The following is a 23933-nucleotide window of genomic DNA, read 5'->3' as shown; positions in this document are numbered from 1 at the left end:
GAGCCTGGAGTCCTCATTTTCTTAAAAAAAGAAGGCTCTTCTTTTAGATGATTTACCTCTCTTAACTTCACCTGGTTTACTCCTGAGACAGCTTTGTAGTTGGCCTATAGGCCCCAGCAACTGAGTTAGAATATCAATACACATTACAAATAATGCTAAGTGAGGATTTCGTACTGAAATGTCTAGTGTATGTACAAACAGGTTGGAGGCCCCTCAACACTGCAACTGATACAAATGCAGGTGCTGATGTTAACTGTGCCGATAACAAGACTATTTGGGGGGCTGGAGGAGAAGATCATCTGAGTTATCCAGACCAACTTACGTTGACGTGTTTTTGAACACTTTTGTGAAATACACGTTGTTGGAAGGTCAGGGGACAGGAAACAAGTGAGAGTGCACAAGAGAGAGAGAGCAAGAGAGAGAGAGAGAGAGAGAATCACAAGATGAGATCAAGCAAAATTAAAGTTCAGTCTCCTGGACGCACTCCGTAGCCTCTTGCTGCAGATGGGCCTGTCAACGGCCCTATTCACTCTTTGCTGAAAATACTCAACTACTTAAGTAACGCATTAAGACATGGTCATTACAATTTTGGCGACAGTAGGGTTATAACATAGGTAGGCCTACTGCACTAAGGGATTACTTCCATGCACCATGCTGACTATTCCTTGTAGTGATGACAAGGCGGGTGGCCTGACCGAAATGTTTGGGCTGTGAGAAACACAAGCTGGCCTCTAAAATGCAAAGGTTGCTATATTATACAAAAGTCTAGATTTGGAGGCCTGCAGCACAATTCATTATGTGTAGAATGCAGGAGGTGCTCCTGGGTAATAGAAAATATGATGACAGAAAATCAAAGTATGCACAGAAAATTGCAAAAAAGGTTCAAATAGCTTTAATATAGGCCTACATTACTGGCTAAATCTTACTAGATTCAGTTAAAAAGCCAACATGTTTAATTGGGGATGAGTCAATTAAGCATTGTTTCTGATTGGTAGATCATTTCTATGAGGCAGTGCGTTTCAACAGAACATCAGCACCAGGTAGACCAGACTCTGGCTCTGGCAACATTTTGAAATAATGTTCATGTACTTCTACCATGAAGTGGAAGTGGAACACCATCCCACAGGTGCAACACCATCAGCAGACAATGGGTTGGTATACAACAACACAGTGGAATCTACAGTAGCCTACTTCAAGCCACACATTTTCTTTGGTCTCATTATTTATAACTGAAAAATTATTTTTAAAAACTCGGCTGCTTGGTTATAGGCTTAGGGCTATGGATACCTGATAACTAATAACCAAGGGTAGGTGGCCTAATCCAAAAAGCCAAGCCAATGACCTGTCAGAACTAAAACAGCTTTTGTCAGAGTGGCAAAAACATTCAACACATTGACCTTATTCTGGAAAGGCAATTTTGACATTTAATTACTGGTATTATTAACTATAGGCCTATTTCATTGTATCATGGTGATATAGTAATTCCTTGCACTCGGGTTTGTGTTTTTTTTTGCACAGCCAACAGAGTAAAAAAAAGTTAGGGACTTTTCGTTATTTATTGTCTAAGTCATCGGAGGAAGATTTTGTTGAGGGGAGAGTCAAACAATATTTTTTTAGGTTAACGGCCCTCGAGACATAGGTTCCCCACCCCTGCTGTATTTCTACTGTGTATCCACACGCATTTAGTCACCCCACCTGTAGAGGTCAATCCACTTGGAGCAGCATCCTAACCATACAGTAGCCTTCATGTTCTATGTTCAGTCTCAAAGGTAGCCCAATGGACGTCAGCATTATCAACCCAAGTCCAATTGATTACCCTTGCACTGTTGTGGGGAAGACCTCACATGAACCACAGGCCTGCTCCAAAGTTTGGCATTCTCTATTGGTCGTTAGCAATAGCATCATGGTTTCAATCAATCAATGTAGGTTGTCCTACTACACCTGGCCTAAGAACAAAAATAATTCCTGTTTTTTTGTAATCAGAACATGTACCTTTTTTCTGATCAGAAAATGTACCTCAATCTCCTGACTTAATAGACAAAACATGCTGTCAAATGAAGGCTTAAAACGGGCCTGTAATATTGTTACTGAATAAAAACATAACCTCCAATAGTGAACAGAATTCTGTATCAGCCCTTTGACAATACTGTCAACAAGAAGCAGGCAATGACGCTGGACATATTTTTCTCTCTTCTCTGAACTCATCTGGCATTTGTTAACGAGCGCCCTGGGAGTCAGCTCACCGCGTCACAGGCCCAGCGCGGACAGACACTGTGGTCGGAGGTAAGCGGATGAGATGCCCCCCCGCCCCTCCCGTTAATCAGCCGCTAATTGTCTCAGCCAGATTTGGCAGCCTGTCTCAACAGCGTCACTTCTCACAACATGGCTCCCCGGAAAACAAGTATGGTGGTGGAGTGGTCCCTGAAATTGTCTGGCTGGCACACACGCAAACACACTCACACACACATACACACCTAAAACGCCTCGGCGACGCACACCCGCACACTCACACACACAAGCGGATGAAGTTCTGTGAATGGCATGAGAGCAACAATGTAATCATGAGCGCCTCTGTGAGCCGCGTTCACAGTGCACACATGCCATGCGTGCTGTCGACAGCCAGCCATAGAGTCCATGTAGGCTACGGAGATCCGGGTTGAAACTCACCGCTGTGGGCGCTAAACCACCGGGGTGCGATGTGCAAGGGCAAGGTGTCTGCCAACGATCCTCTGGATCCCAGATAAAGCATGCCGTCAGTGTGATGATGTCCCCCTCCTGTCTCCTGAAACGCATTACCAGGGGCTGCATCAGAGCCAGACCCACCGCCGGCCCTGTCTGAGTCCGTTGCTCTCGGGTTATAGAAACCGAATGGTACCGCAGCGCTGTGATCTATGCCCATCCCCGCCACAGAGCTCACAGACCGGCTCCGCAGCCCCATTGGACCGCCTGGTCTGTAGTGGCCAAAGTGGGCCGAGGGTGGTACTGCGCTGTCATCTGTGGAGACACCGGGAAAAGCTCCCCGGGGACGCCCGGCCGTGCTCTGCTTTCCCCCCATCCAAGGTACCCGCGAGAATGGGTGGGGGTTCGCTAAAACGGGGCGCCGCCGCTGTTAGCTGGAACTAGAGCCTAACTCGCTCTCAAAACAATAGTCTGCGGTGTCTGTCAGGCCCTCTGCCGACGACAAAACAACCGCTAAAAAAACAAGGGCTGTCAAGTCTGACTACGCCAGCTGTGTCTGCGAGACGCAACAGCCCTTTCTCCTGGCCGGAACATGGGCGATAGGGATGTTTTTCGTCACTTATCCAAAATGAGAGTGCGATGAGGTTAACAGAAGCTGTCAAATCCCAGAGCCCAACTTCTCATAAATCAAGCGACACCTTCTTTCTCCACAGTGGATGACAGGAAACCTGCCCCAAATCACGACAGGTGGATTAGACAAACTGCGCCGCGGCTCGTCTCTCACAGCCCCGTGATCCTCTGCAGGGTCTTCCGTTAGGACCGGAGCGATGTTGGCAACGTTAAACGGCGCAGATATTCTCCGCCATATCATCTGTTGATGTCTGTCATGCAGTCTGTGTCGACTGCCGTCTGTCCACGTCTGTGCCTGCGCCCGGAGATTCGGGTCAGCGCATGCCGCTCCCTTGCACGCTCATAACCGCGCGCTCGCTCCCTATAGTTGTGCGTGCAGCGACGAGACAATAGAGGTGTTCAGTGCGCACGCGGGTTAACTACAGAACTGCGCTGTAAAAAAAGAAGAATATGTCAATGAGGTGCCTGTCACAGAATTCTACCCTGATGCATCTTCACGAAGTCTGGTGAGGGGAGGCTTTGTTTTGCCTCGCCTACGACAACGGTGCGCGAGGAAGACGTGACCTAGTAACGCTGCAGAGTTTAACCAGCAGCTGGCGCGCACGCAGACTATTTCCGACTAGTGACCATGTAGTTAGTCTACAACAATAGATTGAATAACACGCACCAATTCTATACAGTTGCATTTTCAATAGAAACGAAAACACATGCCAAAGCGTAGCGAGTAGCGTTGTAGGCTATTATATTCGGCTAGTAGGCTATGACTTGTGAAAGCTCATGCCAGATGTCATCACTCTTTTGATGAACGTGTTGGATCTAAGAATTGGAACAACATTGTGTTGTGTGCCCACCAGGACGACATTAGCTTTCGTAAAAAAAAAAAAAAAGTTAATTAAGAGAGTAGTATAACGAGCCTGACCTACAGGTAGTCTATGTGACCAAAGACAGACCTTTACCTCTACTTTGTACCGTGAGCTATGATTTTGACTTGGAGTTGGGCACCTGAAGTGCACCATACCAATGGCATGGGTTATTAGCGCCATCTTGTGGTCTGTGTGAATTTCAAATTGACGGCTTTGAGGACAGTGTTGCCAACTATCAACTGTTTCCATGTGCAGACTCTACATAACTGTATTGGGGGACATATTTCAAGAAAGACCAGCTTAATATAAAATAAGGATCAACTGAATGGTAGTTTTCTTAGTATCGTCACAGCATATGGACCACATGTCCCAATATTTGCCAACAGGGCCGCTGACAGCTTTGGCTGGGCCCAGGACAAAGTCATCTGAAAGAGTCCCCCACCCAATACACACTATGAAATTATGCCCAAATTCTGGGCCCCCTCTCTCCTTGGGCCCGGGACAACAGACCCCTTTGTACACTATTTCTAAGTGAGTCCAAATCTGAAATGGAGTTAATTTAAACTCTTAAAGAGTTTGACACATAGGCTTGATATTGTGTATGTGCTACACAAATACATTGTATGATTATATTAAGACATACGTCAGGTTCAGCAAATTCATAACTCAAAGCAATAGCAAGAAATATAAACACAGGTGTTTTTAGGTGGAAAAAAACTGGAATAGGGGTCGCCAGGGCTCAGTGCTCCGTAGCATAGAGCTGGGGTCCCAGGTCCATAGGGTCATTTCCCAATACTTCCCAATACTTTTCTCTCAGACTTCTCTCAGTCACAGCCAAAGTTGCCCAGCTGAACTGCTATCCACAGCGGGTTACTGGCAGCTGAAGGTGGACCTGGGGAGACCATTGAAGTTTCCGTAGCACATCACCAGCACTACACTCAAGCCAGACATGGTCCTGACATCAGAGAGTGCAAAGCAGGTGGTGCTATTGGAACTTGCAGTCCCCTGGGAAGACCGGATTGAGGAAGCTTTTGAGCGGAAAAAGCGGCTGGGTCACCCAGGTGAGGGTGTCAGATGATCTGAGACCCGAAACACCCTGTGATCCTGGGTTCATCACTGAGGATGTGTCCCAACTGCACCACTAAGGTGTTTCTGATAACTAATCCACGTGTTCCAAGTAAATATTGCTTATAACAAATATAAAAGTATCACCAGTAAAAATGTCTTTCCCCACAGACAAATGTATTTAAAAAGTCTATACAGTAGTCTAAGTTCTAGTTCTAAGTTTAAATTCAAAAGCAAGTTTATTGGGTGATTTTTACTTAAAGGTGCACTGTTTGATATATTAAGTAGTTTATTTCCAGAATTCATGCTGCCCATTCACTACCTTTTTCATCAATGCTTACCACCACCATCAAATTCTAAGTAGTCATTATGACTGGGGAAATTGCACTTTTCACACGTGGTGCACCATTTTGAATTTCCAGAAATAGGTATTTTTTGCTGAAATACTTACTGTACTTAGGTCATACTAGTAAGTAGGGTCTATGAGTTGATTGATTAATAAATATTCATGAAAGATAATTTGGCAGTAGCCAGCACAATTTCACGAATACCTACTCTGGTCACCATCTTACACAGTGCACCTTTACATTTAAGATGCTTTTACTTGAAACTAAAAATAAGCTTGCTAAAATGTAGGCTAATAGTTTGCAGTACACCATTCTTACCTTAATGTTGTCTTGCGTAGGTTATTACTGTATCTGAGACCATTAGAACGCTGCAAGGATAGACAGAAAAACACAGTAAAACATTAGAATGGCAATATCCAATCCATCAACATTAGCCAATCAGGGCAGAGGTTAAGGAGTCAGTCAGGGCTGCAGCCAGAAGGTCAGAGGTTAAATGCTCCACATTGACAGACTGCGGGTGGTGGCGGGTGGCGACAATCACCCGTGCTCTCCCCCATGCATGCACCCTGCACTGGGGCGACCTTGAGCTAAGGCATCTAACCACATTGGTAGCATAGGCTACAGTTCACTGCCCGGTCATCCAAAAATGATCTGAGGTGTTGAAATATTTGATGTCAATATCGTAGGGTGTGCGCCGCTCACTCCACTCACAAGGAATGAATGAATGAATAAATGAATGAATGAATGAATGAATGAATGAATGAATGAATGAATGAATGAATGAATGAATGAATGAATGAAGAGGATTTCATATTGTCAAGAGGCTTTTCCCTAATCCCTGAAGTGAACAAAAATAATGTGAATACGATGGTGCTGGGGAGCTACATTGGTTTAGGTTTTCCTAAGAAAGATGTCAAGTAGGCCTGTTCCCCTGTCCTATAGGCCTAACCAGCTTGTGTTGTTGTAATTCCTTATTGAAAATTAGAATTTTACTTTACAGTTGAGCTTTTGCGAGATATTGAAATAATGCTGTTATCAATGATGTCATCACGACGTATAACTTCCTGGTTCGGAGCCACGAGCACAAGTGGAGGACGCAAGGTCGCATATTGGAATGCACACCAGGTAGCGACTCGATTTGGGATCGATTAGTTGCTCTGCCTCATCGACTTCCTCGGTTAGCGACTTAATTTTCCTGTGTTTGAAGTCGCGCGCGGAAAGGCGGTGGGTTAGCCCATGTCTTCCTGCTAATGTAAGAGAAGACTTTTTATTTCATTTATTTGATACGCTTACAGTTTACCAACAAAACTGAACGACGTTAAATAAAGCAATGGATACACAGTCGTATCTACCCGTGCTGCCGGGGATAGGAATGGAGGAGAACTTTTTGTCTCTGGACGATATTTTGTTGTCACACGAACGACTACCATGTCGACTACAGACTACTTTTCCTCGCCTGGGATTTCTTGAAAAATCCAGCGATACACAAGACATTCCAGAGGTTTGCATACTCTTTCCAAGTCGTAAAACCCCGAAAAGCCGTTTTTATCGCACTAATGTTTTCAGATAGTTATACTATGTTGGCTATCCTTAGCCTACCTTGTTTGGTGGACTGTCATTGCAGTCACTTCTGAAGTTCTAACCTTATTCAGCAACAAGTCTGTGTTTGGAGGGACATTGTGGTCTCTTGTCCCTTTTTGGTAATGTCACTTCAAATACGACAGGGTAGTAGCCTACACTGTGGGTAACAGAACAGCCGGTTTACATAAACCCTCTAGGCCTAGGGTAGCAGTGCTAGAACAGTTTAATACTTAAGCTCAAGTTCTAACTAACCCAAGGTAGAACGTTTCTAACGAGTACCTGTTGATAGGCCTTGCAGGCTACATAAGTGTCTGTCGTCTTGACTAACTAGCTATGCATTGAAAACTCTGAAAAACAGTTGTGTGTGTGTGTGTGTGTGTGTGTGTGTGTGTGTGTGTGTGTGTGTGTGTGTGTGTGTGTGTGTGTGTGTGTGTGTGTGTGTGTGTGTTGTGCTGCAGGGCACCAAGATGGAGATGCCCCTGTGGTTGGCCAAGGGACTGTACGAGCAGAAGCGAAGAGTGCTGACGGTGGAGCTCCCCAAAGTGTACCGCGAGGGCTGGAGGACGGTGTTTGGAGCTGACCCCAACGTGGTGGACCTGCACAAGATGGGGCCTTATTACTATGGCCTGGGTTCACAGATGCTCCACTTTGACAGCCCGGAGAATCCCGAGGTGGCACAGACCATCCTGCAGGTAACCCCATCATTTTAAATAAATGTTTTTGCCTTTATATATGTCAGGACAGTGGAGGAGAGACAGGAAATGAGTGGGGAGAGAGAGTCGGGGAAGGATTGGCAAATGACCCGAGCCAGAATAGAACCCGGGTCATCACCAGTGTAGTAACCCAGTGCCCTACCATTAGTGAAAGCCCAACTAGGAAACTCAAACTCCCATTGTCATTGTGACACTGCACACAACTAAATTGCATTTATACCTCACCCGTGCAAGGGGGCAGCCCCCAATGGCGCCCGAAAGGGAGCAGTGCGGTGGGATGTTACCATGCTCAGCGTATCTCAGTCATGGAGGTGGATGGGATAGAGCACTGGCTAATTACTCCCACCACCAATCCTGGCGGGTTGGGAGTTGAACCAGTCACCTTTGGGGTAATAGCCTGACGCCCTAACCGCTTACCCATGACTGCCCTATTAGGCCACGGCAGGGCCAGGTAACCCTATCATGACCATGCAGTAGACAGGGGCCAGAGTGCAGGGGACAGTAGATTTCCTCCATTCTCCTTGCCCCTGTTGTGGCCACTGTGCTGAACAGACTAATGACTATATTTTTTATATATTATAGTATATTCATAACATTGAAAAGTGATCTCTTTGGCCCATTAATATGCCCCCCTGAAAAAAAAACACTGGTTTGTTTAGATTTTTTTTAACGTCGCAGTATACTCCAAATATAATTCCAAAAGTTATGCAACTCAGGACTTTTTCTAGGATTTTTTGGCATGAGGGAGCATCATGGCAGGTTACAGGGGGTGAAGGGGGGTGTTCCCCCCCCATGAATGAGAAATGTATTAGGGGCGCTCAAATATATATATATAAAAATAAAAGTATGAGGGTGCACCCACGGAGGTATGAGGGTGGAGCGCCCCTATTTCCCCGTTCAGAAAAAGCCCTGCAACTGTAATTTGTGGTGCAATTGTGAAGGGATCCTGTGATTTTTTCCCCCCCAACCAATTAGGGGTCCCTGGCCCAAAGAGGGTTAACAGCCCCTGATATAAAGGACATTTCATTATTTTATATAGTTACAACCATCGACCCATTCTGCTGACAACACTGATTTTGAGTTTTCAATGCAAATATGGCAGCTGTTTATTGAAGAGCTTAAATGCAATAAGCAACCAAGAGTAGAGTTAAGGCTGAGATGATCCATAATCACGTCAAGTAAACACTGTAAACACAGCCAAATTATGTAGATTGAAATGCAACAGGAAGCTAAGAGGATTAAATTGTGTGTTTCTGTGCTGTGGTAATGCTGTCTTCAAGCACCACCCATGCAATATGCTACACATAATCTTATGTCGTCCTAATATAAGCAGTATCTTACACCTACTTTAATTACACCAACCCACCACTAAAAAATACTGTACATTGTACATGCCATGCATTCAGAATAATTTGCACTTTCATGTTAATTACTGAGTCTTCAAGTAAAGCCCAGTCTAACTGTTGATTGATATGGGCTCTGTTGCCCTTAACACATTGACTACCAGCGGTGTTTTCAGAATCATGTCGTAGACTCCCAGCGTTCTAAACCATTTTTAGGTGTTTTTTGTACAGTCATAGCATATTATGTGATAGGGCCACCGAAACATGCTATGGCTCATTTGAAAGGTGAGCCTTTCCCCTCTTAGTGCGTGAAAACCGCATGTCTCTACGTGCTTTTATTGCCGAGCTATCGTGAGTTGAACCAAGGCCGGTATCTGCCCAAATCACCATGGAAGGGAGATATCGAGGCTTTTGTCAATCATGCGCCGTTTCAGAATCTGGCGCTTCTTCTTCTTGTTATGAAATGAATCTTGCGCTTTTTCACGGAGACCAATATATACTAGACACATCTCTCCTGCTCTGCCACCTCCCCCTCCAAATGTATCAACCAACCAAGCGCATTTTCGCCGGAAGTACGTTTCAGTTCCTTGTGTACAGTCTGTTCCTGCACAACTAATCTTTGCACACACCACACGAAACGGGTCGTAGTCACACCACCACACGCAGTAGGCAAAACATATTCAAAAACACGTCACTAAAGGCATCTAGTCCAACGTCAACAACAAAATCCGTTAATCGTATGCATTAATGTCTCCGATCCTGTGGGGAAACAGCAGTGCTGTGCGATGCATGCGTGCGATTCCCTGATTGACGCTCCCAACGCAGGACGCTCCCCTGTCGGCTCGCTCCCACTAGCCAGACTATCGGTCCCACCGCCATATAACGGAGCTAGTTATCTTTTTGATGTTAGTTTTTTGTTTCTAACCCTAACCCTAAACCTAACCCTACATTGCTTGTATGTGGCAGTGTATGATAATACGTGAAATATAATCGGGTGGGACTACACGTCCGGGAGTGATAGAAACACCTGGGACTGCACGTCCGGGAGCGATCTCAGTTGGGAGTGTCCATCTACCACCGCATGCGTGCTACTGTTTACATAGCAATGCTAGCTTCACCGACAGTAGCAGCAGCTTCTCCTGTTCACTACGGCGTCATTTTCATCACGGGGGTAATAAAAGAACAAAATGAAGAATCCAACTTATCTGGTTGCCGATCAAATCCGAGGTAAGGGTAATAATCCAATCACAGTTCACAATGTGTAGGGCAGTAGGATCTGGCCAAGGTTTGCATTATTCCCCAGGTGTGTTCAGTCGAAGTGAAAGTGTTGTCTTCTGTACTAATTATTATTTTGTGAAGCATATTATAAAGCGCCATAGAGTGGACGCTGACTGTAGCCTATTGTAGCACTAAGGAAACAACATACAAGCACGATCCTTGTGTTTATAAAGATGACAGTATCGCAGACACTTGTGTAGGCTACACAGAGGGCGCAACAGTGACGTAACCGACGCAGACCAACAGTTCCATACAGTAGGCTACAGTTATGAAAAATATTGTTGTGTTGGTGCCGATCCTGGAGTTGTGATTAAAATGTCCAGATGATGACACAAACTTTTGACTGTCATCTATGTCTGTTCTACTTATCACAGAGCTCCCAAAATCACACACAATAAGCATTTAAGTGTCTAGTTATGAAATATGCAATAAAAACTCAAAAACGGGTTTTCCAGTTTTGGGAGCCAACGCATGGGAAGTAAAAACGGGTTTTCCAGTGGTTTGGGAGTCAATGTGTTAAAGGGTAACTTATGTCAATTTCGTTTTCGATATGCAGTTGTAATGCTCAAACTACCTGCCTGGACTTGTCAGCACCTGAGATTTTTTTTTTCTTCAGCCTTTTCCGAGATCCTGGTCATTGTAATGGGGGCAGGTGTTTGTTAACATTAAAAAAATAATAACATCTTGATTAATTCCCAATAACATCCAATGCAACATCAGCAGACAACTAGCAAACAGCAATACCTTTTGGGATAATATTTGGAGTAGGCCTATGTTAAGAACGTTTTTAATGTAAACAAAATCTGCCCCCATTTGAATAGCTCAGATCTCTGAAAGGGCTGAGTCGGATAGTATAACCTAGCATCAGTGGGCACTGACGTCAAGGATAGCGTTGAGAAATACAACAGCATATTGAAATTGGCAAAAGTTATCCTTTAAGAAGGTTGCAAAAATCCTAGGTGTCAGGATTGGTGACCGCCTTAATAATAAATCATAATACATCTGTTCTATTTGGCACTTTAAATGGTACTCAAAGCTGCTTTGCAAGCAGCTTTATCCCACTGTTGCCTCTGTTTCTGTTGCATTGTTTTATACTGTCAATTTAATATACACAAAACCACACAACGCCTCTCCCAATCTACAACTCATATACTGTATCAGCTAGTCCCAAGGTACCAACTGCAGTAGGAGTAGGGTCATCCTTCTCAACCGCCACAAAGCTTAATGTATACTGCGACCGCTTCTCCTCATCACCAAACTAATTTCACTCAGCAAAAAAAAAATCCTACACTAACCTTGTTCTGTGTGCATGCTCTGTATTCTGCAAAGACCTAATATATAAGTAAACACTAAGTCCAACTGTGGCCACCAGAGGGAAGTGTTAGTCTAGTGATGGGGCGTCTATCTCTGCTCTGCAGCACTGTGGAGTATCAGCCACAGCTGTGGTCTAAATTCAGCTTTTGCTTATCACTTCAATATGTCTTTTTAGGTTAATCTGACGCAGTGTGTGTGTGCGTGTGTGTGTGTGCACGTGTGTGTGTGTTTAACACAGGTCTCTGTATGCATGTGTGTGGTTATGTGTACAACTTAAGTGGAATGTGTGATGTCAGACAGAAGAGAGAATCGGTTGGTTCCCATGGTAACCCTCCTTTGTCTGGGGAAAGTAGGTGACGAAGGCCTGAAGCCAAAACCGGCCTGTCTGGCAGCGCATTAAAGATCCCAGGTCTATTTTAAATCTGATGTGGGTGCTTCTGCTGCTGTGCAGTGATATGATTATAATATACAGCATGCCAATGCCTGCAGAGCCCAGTCCTGCAGTCGCCCAGCCAATAGGTCCTCTCCTCAGATTTGAATGTATGTTATCTCGTCATGGCAGCCTTGAAGATAGAGTGTTTAGGATGGTGGCCAGTTCACAGTAGGCATTGCAGCGACGTATGCTGCCCATCGTAACGATCATGCCCATTATGAACAGTTATGAAGAAATAAACTAATATTTACTGGTCTGAACAGAGTACAGTAAGTTTTGCAGCAAAAATGTTGATTGCTAGAAATTCAAAATGGCGGACTCAAAGAAGATCCAGCTTTTTAAGCATGAGAACTTTGATTTTCATACTTAGAAATTGATGGTTTTGGAAAACATTCATGAAAAAGAAAATTTTGTGAATGGGCAGCATACATTCTGGAATGTTCCATATCCACCATTTTGTCACAGACATATCAGTCATCTTTGGCTGCAAAACGTTGCTCACTGTACTTTGGCCAGATCAGCAAATATTGGTTTCATTACTTTGTAAATATTCATGAAAAGATCAAATTAGTGAATGGGCAGCATACATTTTGAAAACAAAACAACTATAAGACTGCATACTTAAACTTATGTCTCATCTCGTGGTGCCTCATCAGACGTTTATTGGGCGGTTCCGGCGGATCATGGACTCGTCTCAGAACGCGTACGACTCGGACACGTCTGCACTGGTGGAGCGTCTGGATTGCCTGGAGAGGGCGCTGTTCCGGGCGGGGCAGAGCGGCCTCAACGCCTTCCAGCGTTGGGAGAAGGGCCACGCGCACCTCACGGCCTCCAGCCTCGTCATCAACTACCGCAAGAGGAAACTGGCTGACATGAACGTCTGAAAGACCCATACTGCACATGGACTCACTAAGACTCTAGCTCTCTCTCTCTCTCTCTCTCTTTCTCTCTCTCTCTCTCTCTCTCTCTCTCTCTCTCTCTCTCTCTCTCTCTCTCTCTCTCTCTCTTTCTCTCTCTCTCTCTTTCTTTCTTTCTTTCTTTCTTTCTTTCTTTCTTTCTTTCTTTCTTTCTTTCTTTCTTTCTTTCTTTCTCTCTCTCTCTCTCTGTTACACACACACACACACACACACACACACACACACACACACACACACACACACACACACACACACACACACACACACACACACACACACACACACACAGTCTTTGTAACTGATCATACCCGAACACTTTCAGGCTCATATTCATCTTCTAAGAGCCAGTACATGATGGCAAACATTATTCAGGAACCATATGGGACTAAATTTGGTGCATGGCTCCTCCATACATTTTGTTTTGTTCTGTCTGTGAAAGTACTGAATGGAGTCATTATGATTCATTCACACACTATTATGTGTTCTTATGTCCATGACATGGATTTAATTTTTTCAGAATCGACAAGCAATCATTGTGAATAAAACTCGTTTTTTAAACTACAGTTGTTTAGTATGTCATGCCCCCTCATCCTTATTGTTTTAATTGATGATGATGGCAGCAGTCACTTTTTAAAAGACAGAATTAAAAGACCGAAGACATGTTGACCTAACAGTGTAAACTGCTTAGGCTGCTACCATATCTCATTTTGCTAGACAGCATAATTGAATCACACCATGACATATAAAGATGTGAATAAGAGCACAGGTGTTGCTATTGAAAATAGAGCCTCTTTACAGTTGGCCAGACAATTATTTGGGTACCTTGTGAGTGGTTTTGAATATAGAGTTTAAACACTTGTATTTACAAAAGAAGAGCCGGTGAAGAGGGGAAGGTGAAAATGTGCTTAGATTGCTTGGCTCTTTGACGAAAACAATAAATCAAAGTGTAGAAAATGTTGGACAAAATCCTTCTCAGGTTCTCAAAAGTATATGATGAACAGTCACCTCAAAGCATTTTTCTTTTGAGTAGAAGAAATACATCATAATGTCAACATTTTATTTGTTAGGTAAACTATTCATCATAAAAGTCACCCCCCCCCCCCACTTTGTTTATCCTATTAATTACAGTTCATGCCAAAGTAAATCTAGCTCTGCTCCGTCAAAGGTTCAGCTTGGATTCAAGTTCAGCAAACTAAAATCTCTTTAGCCATGCACTGTTTGCATTGCTGTATTTTATTTTATCAATGGATATGGAGGGATATTCTTCAAAAGTGGCCTACAGTGACTTAACTCAGAGTAAATGTATAACTCTCAGGGTAAGTGGTAAGACCCCCACTGCAAGGGCCCAGTGGGTTTGTTTGACCAGGGGAATGGAGTCATAAGATCCTAGCCTGACTGTCCTCTCCCCACACCTGTGTTGCACAGCTCCACTGCCGGGGGGCTCTACAAGCTACACACACTCCTGGTCCCGGGTCAGCTCTATGTTCCCACAGCCCATTCCATTGGTACCACAGCCCAATGGTCCTGCAGCTTATTCCTGCTGCTCCATGTTCCTTCATTTCCAAGTAAACTGAGAGTTTACTCAGTTGTGCCTTTCTCCCCGCCATGGGACATAGGGCCTAAACTTGAAGAAATTCCTAGAAATGTGAAAACATGGAGCAGCAGGAACATTCTGTGGGACCAATGGGCCTAAAAAATAATGTTAAAAATCTTAGTGATGTGGGATCAATGGGCTATGGGAATATAGACATGATCCCTCTTTTTCTGGCTAGGAACATGTCAATGCAATTGTTGTTTCATGGTGGCTTGCATCAAAGGAGTCATACGACAACTGTATTGTAGACCAGGGATGGGCAACTTTTATGATGAAGAGGGCCACGGTTTTTCATCGTCACCATCGGAGGGCCACATGACCACGGATCTGACTCCCAATTCGCAGTGTTGGAGGTGCTGTTGGTTGCTCACTGACTGCCCATATTGTTTGGAAGGAATGGAATACTCTATACTCTATTGGCCAACAGTACAATTACAACAGATTGATTCAGTAGTCATTTAAAAAATGCATGGTCATTATTTTTTTAATATGGCTCACTGTTTTATCTACGGGCTGCATTGAGTGAGGAGGCAGGCCACAAGTGCCCCCCAAGCATCCAGTTGCCCATCCCTGTTGTACACTCTTCTTACCCCATAGTGAGCACAGTTTTGAAAGAATTTGTTGGTGGCAAGGACAGCCAAATGATGGATAAAGGCCTTCTGAAAACAAACCCAACGCACACTTTCCCAGACCTAGAACCCCTGCTTTAAGAAAATCTGAGCAAGGCCGCTGTCCCCAGCCCCGGGACAGTTATCTGAAAGGTCCCCCCTACCTAATGGTGTTCCAATTCTGAGCACCCTCAAGATGTGCACATCTAAAAATAATAATATCAAGACTTCAAGAGGTTTCAGACGACCATAACAAACTAGATGGCAGAGGACATCCAGGACAATAAAGCAAGGTGATGTTTGACCATAAGTTTTGACCATAGACTTTATCTGCTCATTGTGTACGTATTAATAAATGTTGGAACAGAGTGTGCAGATGTCCTCTGCTGTCTTGCATGTGAGATGAGAGACACACAACTGGGACCGCAGCTACAGTGCTCATCCATGCGTTCTGTTCAGGTCAGCTGATGCACTGATGACCATAGATTTTTTTAGGTCCGAATGGAAGGTATTGATATTGCCCCCTGGGAAAGTTATATTGATGTATGCTGTCCTAACATTGAATTCCTCCTGCAAACACTGCTCTGCTGGGAATGACGTGTGTGTGTGTGTGTGTGTGTGTGTGTGTGTGTGTGTGTGTGTGTGTGTGTGTGTGTGTGTGTGTGTGTGTGTGTGTGTGTGTGTGTGTGTGTGTGTGTGTGTGTGTGTGTGTGTGTGTGTGTGTGTGTCTCATTGTGTCTGTCGGTGTAGCTAACTTACATCACTGACATTTATCGTCACATCCTTTAGTGTGTAGCTGTTGTTCTACTGATTTTTGGGATAAGGAGTCAGTTGAACAGATTACATATGTAACACTCTTCGAACCCTTTTATGTCCATCACTGGGAGGTAAGCAGGTGTCAGTATAGGCCTAGATGAGAGTTAGGACATACAGTGCCTGGTGGAAAATGTATTTCATTAATTCAGTTCAAAAATAAAAAGAATCCATACTCAGACCAATAATGAAGCATCTGTATGAAAAAAAACCGTTTCTGTCTGAAAAGTGTTTTCTTGAGATGCAGTTGCCAAGTGGAAAAAGGGAAAAATCTGCCCATAGGAGACTGCTTGTGTTTTTCCGAGCCCAGAGTGCTGTCCTGCGGCACTGTAAATTCACACACTTGGGCATTCGCATCATAAAATGGGAACCTGTTAAGTGGTTACCTTCATAGTGCAGTAACATCAGCAGCTGTCCTGATCCCATTAAAGAGTACACTCTTGAATGTTGGAGAAGGACTTAATATGCTGAGGATGCAAATTGTCTCAGTGGCCTACTGTATGTGCTGAGTAGACACCATTTTGACTTTTTAGAGCGTTTTCTTTAGATGGTTGGACACAGTTTAGCTTGTTATGACATGCAGATAGTGCTCCTCTTTCATGAACTACATTTGTCTCGGTGCTGACTTGCCAAGAACCACACCATGAACCGCCATTCATGAACCACCGCATCCTCTGTAGGGCTCAATATGATGTGTGTAACGAATGCTAGCTACTGTAGCTGAGGATGTAGCGCGACAATTTTAGTTCATCTCCCTCCCATTGTGTCATACAATAGCACTGCATTGGTAGTCTGTCTGTCTCCCTTGCTGTCCAGAGTTTGCAGTGAGATTGTGGGTTCAAGACCGGTTCTGGACTGCGCAGTGCAACTAATGCACTGCCGTGTGGTATTACATATTGTAGTCATAAAAAGGTCGACTTGTGCTCTTACGTTGTGGAAGACCTATTTTACTAAAGGTCTAGCCGATACTATGCCACCATAATACATACGGTAGAGTGGAACATGGTAGATGTTGATGTCTAAATGAACCCATGGCCCATATAAATTCTAGGTACAGTTTTCCACAGTCCAGTGAATAGGCAGACAGATGAACTTTCCAAGGCCAGACCACCCCATAGCAGTGTAGCCATGGTTGACCTTGGGGGTGGACCTGTTTAGATCTGTGAATAGGACAGGCTCGACAATCAGATGTGATTCTATGACGTTTCTGTTACATTTCACTGACGGTTTAAATAGCAAAAAATATAGGTCTACTGTATATGTTCTGGGTAAGGCCCACTTGCTTTCGCTCTGTGCCCTACAGGGTATGACATTTTGGGAATATATGCTGAGCATGATGCCCGACAGACTCCAGTATGTACGTAGCAGTTGTACCCATCAACACAATCCAAGTACCCATCATGCACTTGCCCCAGCTTAAAGGGGAATGGTATCTGGCCTGGCACTCTTTAATATCAGCTGCAGAGGAGATACCGCAGAGCATACCAGCCGTGTGATATTAGGTCATCTCATTGGCTTGCGCTGTTGAACACTCACTCGTCTGGAGACAGTAGACTCGCACACATACACAGAATAGATAGGAGTTAGAAATAGATGTTTACACAATGTTTGAAAAACTATCTCTGTCTCTCTCTCTCTCTCTCTCTCTGTCTCTTTCTGTCTGTCTCTCTCTCTCTCTCTCTCTCTCTCTCTCTCTCTCTCTCTCTCTCTCTCTGGCACACACACACACACACACACACACACACACACACACACACACACACACACACACACACACACACGCGCGCACACACACACACACACACACACAGTGGCAGTGCCCTGAGATAAGTCTGTGTTTGCTGGAATGGGTGGGTGTGCTTGTCAACTGTAGTGTTTGGAGGATCAGGCCGCAGCCACTTCAATCAGACCTGGCTGAGCTCCTGTCCAGTCCCGCTACACTCCACTCCACTTCACTTCATATCCCCCGCCACCGCTGCAGAACCATAGAAGGACCCATTTCAAGTGGCAGACAAACTGGATTGAAAAAGTGAGTTAGACGTCCTGCCTTACTGTATTCCTTCTCCCTGTGCTCTTCGAACACTGTGAAAATGACAAACGTCCTCATGTTTGCCACTGTTCTATGGGGAACCTGTGGTTCACGGCCAGGTGTCAAACTCAAGGCCCGAGGGCCAAATCCGGCCCTCGGTGTCATTTTACTTGCCCCCAAAAAATGATTTCTAATGTGTATTAAGTTGGCCCACATACACCATTGATGTATGATAATAAGGGATGCATCGAATCCAAGATTTGTTTCCTGGATTCGGACGGATTCAGTCTTGTTTCAGTTGACAGGGTTCGGTTTGAACTGCAGGGTTTCGCAGATCGGAGTAGGATTCAGTATTCTGTTTTCCATGCAGCCAAATCGGATTTGGCCAAATCTTAATCAGTGGATTTGGTATTCAGCAGAACCTTAAAAATCAGGATTCAGTACATCCCTAATAATAATATAATTTGAAAACATAATGTTGTATGTCACAGAGGATTCGTGAGAGTGCCCAGGTCAATGTAACAGTATACACCTCTAAGATCAGTAGTGATATCTCTCGTACAGTGCAGTACAACAAAATACAGCAGGCACATTTGAAATACCATGTAATAGGAGCATTTTTCTAAATGTGTCTAGCTTTATTAGGTGTGTGTGCAAACACAATTCACGTCAAGAGAAGGTGGGGTTCCTCAGAAAACATTTAGGTTCCATCCACAGTGGCTACGTTTACATGACGGATTTAATTCAGAATTAAATGCACGTTTTGTTAAAACGTGCAGAAACGTACTGAGAAACGTACTGAAATTTGACAGGTCTAAATTAACACCTACTCTCTAACACTCTATTCCCTGCTTGTCTGTCATTCGTCTATTTTCTGTGCGTTAAAACAGGCACGCCTACCTATTCACCTGATTCTCATTCTCCGCTCAGCCATCATTCGACGGATTCATAAGTGCAATAACAGCTGGCATGCCCTTCAATTATCTACACGCATTTATTTCCCGCTCACCTGCTTCAAGACAGAAACTCGCTTTCTCGCTTGTACCCAAAATCCGCCCCGATCACCCCTATCTTGGTCAACTCGATCTCGATCGTTTTATGCAGGATTTCGCCCTCGTTCCTCCTCGGTTCTGCTCCCTCTCCCAATAATCAGCCAGGGTGTGTATTGGCACGTATTGGCGGGCGTGGGTATTGTCTGAGCTCTCAGACTCCCGAGCCCAACAATCGTTTTCAATACGTATAGCTCGGCAGTAATTTCAGCACCATGGTCAGCGACCTTGCCCAATACCCTATTTTGCTTTTTTGCTTTTAACTTATGCTCCTCGAGTGCAGTTGGTCCAGCGACCCCGTAAAGCACTTTTCACAGCCGTTCTCCTGCGAGAAACCCACGATCATGAGTAGCCCATTCTCCAGCGAGAACGAAGATGTATGCATACATACAGTAGGCTACTGAATTCTAATTTTAGATAGAGCACTAATGAAATTGTTCCGTCTAGTGTACTTTGATCTTTCATTTAATTCCGAATTGTGAAGTGTTTACATGATATTTTCAGACCTTATTTGCTTATAGCGGAATTAAGCTTTATTCAGAATTAAAGTGAGTTCATTCTGAATTAATTCTCATGTAAACGTAGCCAGTGACAAACTGAAGAACCTTGTTCTTTGAGGAGCTTTTGTTTTCTCAGTGCTTACTTACTGTTTTTTGAGGAACATTAATTTGTGCAATGGAGGTTATTTGCAATTATCTGATCTATTGACATTATCGGTTTGTTCAGTGAATTTTCACTGACCTCCATCACAAACTGAACAGGGCCAATTTGTCCTCCCATGGAACAGGGTTTGTGTGGGTTTTTTTGGGGTTTTTTGCATCAATGCCTCAGGCAAAATTTTTTTGTTTGCACCGCTCAAACTTTTTGACAGGGTGCAGAAAAGTTCAAGTGTGTGCATGCATTTGTGTGTGTATGTGTGTGTGTGTGCGTGCGTGCGTGCGTGAGTGCGTGCGTGCGTGCGTGCGTGCGGGCGGGCGGATGGGTGGGCGGATGGGCGGGCGTGCGTGCGTGCGTGCGTGCGTGCGTGTGTGTGTGTGGCGGGGGGGGGCGGGTATAGGTTTTGAAGTGTGAAATAATTTGTATTTTTTGGGAAGGGGCCTCTAAATGCTACTGCTGGAATTTATAATGATTGTAACTGAGAGACTCAGTATGATAAAGTAGCAAAACATATTGTTATTGACTGGGGTGAGGTCTGAAGTTGCACGAATACATTTAGATTGACAGGAAGTTATTGTAGTCTTTATGAATGCCTTCTCATCTGAAAGACTTTTCAGGCTTTTCAGGCACTTACAAAATAATCAGATTTGATTTATGAGACCATGCCAAATATGTGACATACACAAACAGAAAATCTTCCCCTCTATTTCTCTCTCTCTCTCTCTCTCTCTCTCTCTCTCTCTCTCTCTCTCTCTCTCTCTCTCTCTCTCTCTCTCTCTCTCTCTCTCTCTCTCTCTCTCTACATATCTCTCTCACTCACTTGTATTCTCTCTATTCTCTCCTTATCTCTCTCCCTCTCTCTTACTTTCTTACCCTTTTACCCTTCATGCCATCTCTCTCCCCCTCTCTCTCGCACATGCACACGCACACACAGAGAACTGTAGTTCTCTCTCTCTCTCTCTGTCTCTCTCTCTCTCTCTCTCTCTCTCTCTCTCTCTCTCTCTCTCTCTCAACATCATGCACACCCACAAACACCCACACACACACACACACACACACACACACACACACACACACACACACACACACACACACACACACACACACACACACACACACAGGCAAATATCACAGAGGTTTGGCTGTAGGGCAGCAGCATAATAAGGTCACATCGATTGTCTGATGAGTCATTGTCATCCATGTCTGATCGAGTCGAGTGTCCCCTCGCATCCTCAGGTCATGCAGCTGCTCTGCCTCTCCTCATACAGCTTCTCTCTCTTGCTGTCTCTCTCTCTCTCTCTCTCTATCTATCTATCTATCTATCTATCTATCTATCTATCTATCTATCTATCTATCTATCTATCTATCTATCTATCTATCTATCTACTTATTTATTTATCTATCTACCTCTATCTTTCTCGCTGGCTGACTCCCTATCTCTCTCTCTCTCTCTCTCTCTCTCTCTCTCTCTCTCTCTCTCTCTCTCTCTCTCTGTTTCCTTCTCTTCCTCTATCTGTTATTCTCTTTCGCCACCCTTCCCTTCTTCAATTTATTGTTCATAATTATCCTGACAAAGGATAATTGAAGCGGGTCTTTGCCCGTTTGTTATTTTGTCAGGCCTTCCCAAAGGGCCACCTGTACTGTATGGTGAAGTTGTTGGCTTAAATCTGCAGTTGACTGCATCCACCTTATGATAGGTCACCTCTTACACTGGTTTTTTTTTTCTTTTCTTGAGGGAACAAAAGCTTGGGCTCGTGACTTGGGAGCAAATGCTGCAGTGCCTAGTGGTACGGAATACATATAGCATACTGTATAGTGGCGTTTGGAATACATATAGCATGTATACTAGTGCCGTCTTTGGAATACATATAGAATACTGTATAATGTCGTCTTTGGAATACATATAGCATACTACAGTGTAATACATATAGCATACTGTGCAGTGTCATCTTTGGAAAGCATATTCGTAGCATACTGTACAGTGTCGTCTTTGGAATACATATAGCATACTGTACACAGTGTCGTCTTTGGAATACATTTACCGTAGCACACACTGTACAGTGTCATCTTTGGAATACATACGGCATACTGTATAGTGGCGTCTTTGGAATACATATAGCATACTGCAGTGTTTCTCAACCTTTTTTTAGGCGAGGCACCCTTTCAATTCATGAAACAATTCAAGGCACCCCAAACCAACAAGCTGTAACATGGCATCGCATCCGATACCACACAAGCTTAGAAAAGGAACACATTCAGAGACGTCACACAACCTATGTTCGAAGCTGCAGCTGACTGGGGCGACCTATATTTACTTTATTGTGCGTAAATGGCAGATGAAAGATTCCACTGACTAGCATTAACTTATCAATTTAGACAAATATGTATTGTATTACATAATTTATTTATCAGCCACGTCACCCTGTTGATGTATTTATTTGCACTCATGTAGTAATGCACTGTCATGAAAGCTAAATTGTGACATAACTTTTTTCCTCTGTCAGTTGGCTATGACATATTTATTGACCAGATAAGTGGAAGTGCCTGCTTATGCAGACCCAGTGTATACATGCTGGCATTGTTTCATGTGTTTATGCTATGGCAAGTTTGACACAGTATTTGCTATAGTGATATTTATTTTTTGTGACATTTAATCTCATCTAAATCTCATTATGTTTTTGAACAGTGTTGGGTAGCCAGCCACCCATGCACGATGACAATGCCAGCAGCGGGCACCCATGGGGATGGACCCAAGAGTGGAGGATGACCCAGTAGGGTGAGTTGTGTAGCTAATGTCACACACACATATAGATAATTGTTTTAGGTGTATGGGAAATAACTAAATGTTTGTTTACATTGTACAGATGAAAGTTCAGCCCACTCACTGACACCAGTGACACAGTATTGACCAGATCTCCTGGAAGTGCCTCCTGACGCAGACCCAGTGTAAGTATGCATGCTGGCACTGTTTCGTTTATTTAGGCTATGCAGGGTTTGACACAGTATTTGCTTTTAGTGATATGTAATAAATATTTTGTCTATATTTAATGTTTTTGAACAGTGTTTGGTAGCCAGCCACCCATGCACGTTGACACAGCCAGCACCGAGCACCCAGGGGGATGGACCCAGGAGTGGAGGACGGCCCAATAGGGTGAGTTGCTGAGCTTATGTCACACACATATAGATAATTGTTTTAGGTGTATGGGAAATAACTAAATATGTGTTTAAATTGTACAGATGACTGACAATTCATCCCACTCACTGTTGACACCAATGAGGGAACAAGAGAGGCTAGGCAACCCCATCTTTTGACAACGGTCACCACCAGTCTATTTCTAAAAATGTTATTATTATATATCTGTTATATAACAATGTATTTGTGTATGGATTATATGGGACATTTAAATGTTTTTTAAACAAATGCTTATTTATCCTTTCTATCTGTAAATAAACTTGAACATATAAGTTTACTGAGTGAATGACAACCAAACTGCATGAATTACATAATCACAAAATTCCATTATTCCAAAAGCGCCTATGAGTGTATGGCTACTTTATGACAGCATTTAGATATTTGTGAAGATTATATTGTACATTTTAATGGGATTATGTCCAAAGAAGTGCTTATTAATCTTTTAGTTTCTAAATAACCCCAAACATTTGTATTAGACTGTGTAACAACCCCTTCTACCACATGAATGGCCTGTCTCAAATTCAAAAACGCCTATAATATATAACTGCTATATGATAATATATGTTTTTTTATAAGATTATATTGGTCATTTCAATTGAATGTGATAAAATATATGGTTTTTGATCATTTTAATGTGAAAGTTGGCCTGAATTTGTGTGTTAGGGTGTATCATAGCCCACTATTCTCATGAGTTACACATCAAACACAATAAAATCGCCTATATTGTAATGCACTATAATGGCAAAAAAATGTTGGTGCCTTGGTGTAGATAATGAAATTTGATTTCATTTGTTACAGAACATATGTGTTTACAATCTTAGCCAACA

At 43.6% G+C, this 23933-nt stretch overlaps 2 protein-coding genes across 2 annotated transcripts in view; one reads left to right on the top strand and one right to left on the bottom strand.

Annotated features, from left to right (window-relative positions):
• Positions 1–3812, bottom strand: part of znrf1 (zinc and ring finger 1) — a 38306-nt gene extending 34494 nt beyond the window's left edge. Inside the window, exon 1 of the mRNA XM_063196067.1 lies at positions 2668–3812. Coding sequence (XP_063052137.1) covers positions 2668–3055 — 388 coding nt within the window. The 5' untranslated portion in view covers positions 3056–3812. The remainder of the gene's footprint in view (positions 1–2667) is intronic.
• Positions 3813–6764: 2952 nt separating this feature from the next.
• On the top strand, positions 6765–13726 carry gins3 (GINS complex subunit 3). Its single transcript, XM_063196920.1, has 3 exons — positions 6765–7085; positions 7624–7857; positions 12903–13726. Exons 1-3 carry the CDS (start codon positions 6915–6917, stop codon positions 13128–13130), a joined length of 633 nt encoding a protein of 210 aa, XP_063052990.1. The 5' UTR covers positions 6765–6914; the 3' UTR covers positions 13131–13726.
• The last annotated feature ends 10207 nt before the right edge of the window (positions 13727–23933 follow it).

This window comes from Engraulis encrasicolus, chromosome 4 (genome assembly GCF_034702125.1).
Source record: "Engraulis encrasicolus isolate BLACKSEA-1 chromosome 4, IST_EnEncr_1.0, whole genome shotgun sequence".
Taxonomy (NCBI): Eukaryota; Metazoa; Chordata; class Actinopteri; order Clupeiformes; family Engraulidae; genus Engraulis; species Engraulis encrasicolus.
This window is presented reverse-complemented; position numbering and strand designations above follow the sequence as displayed.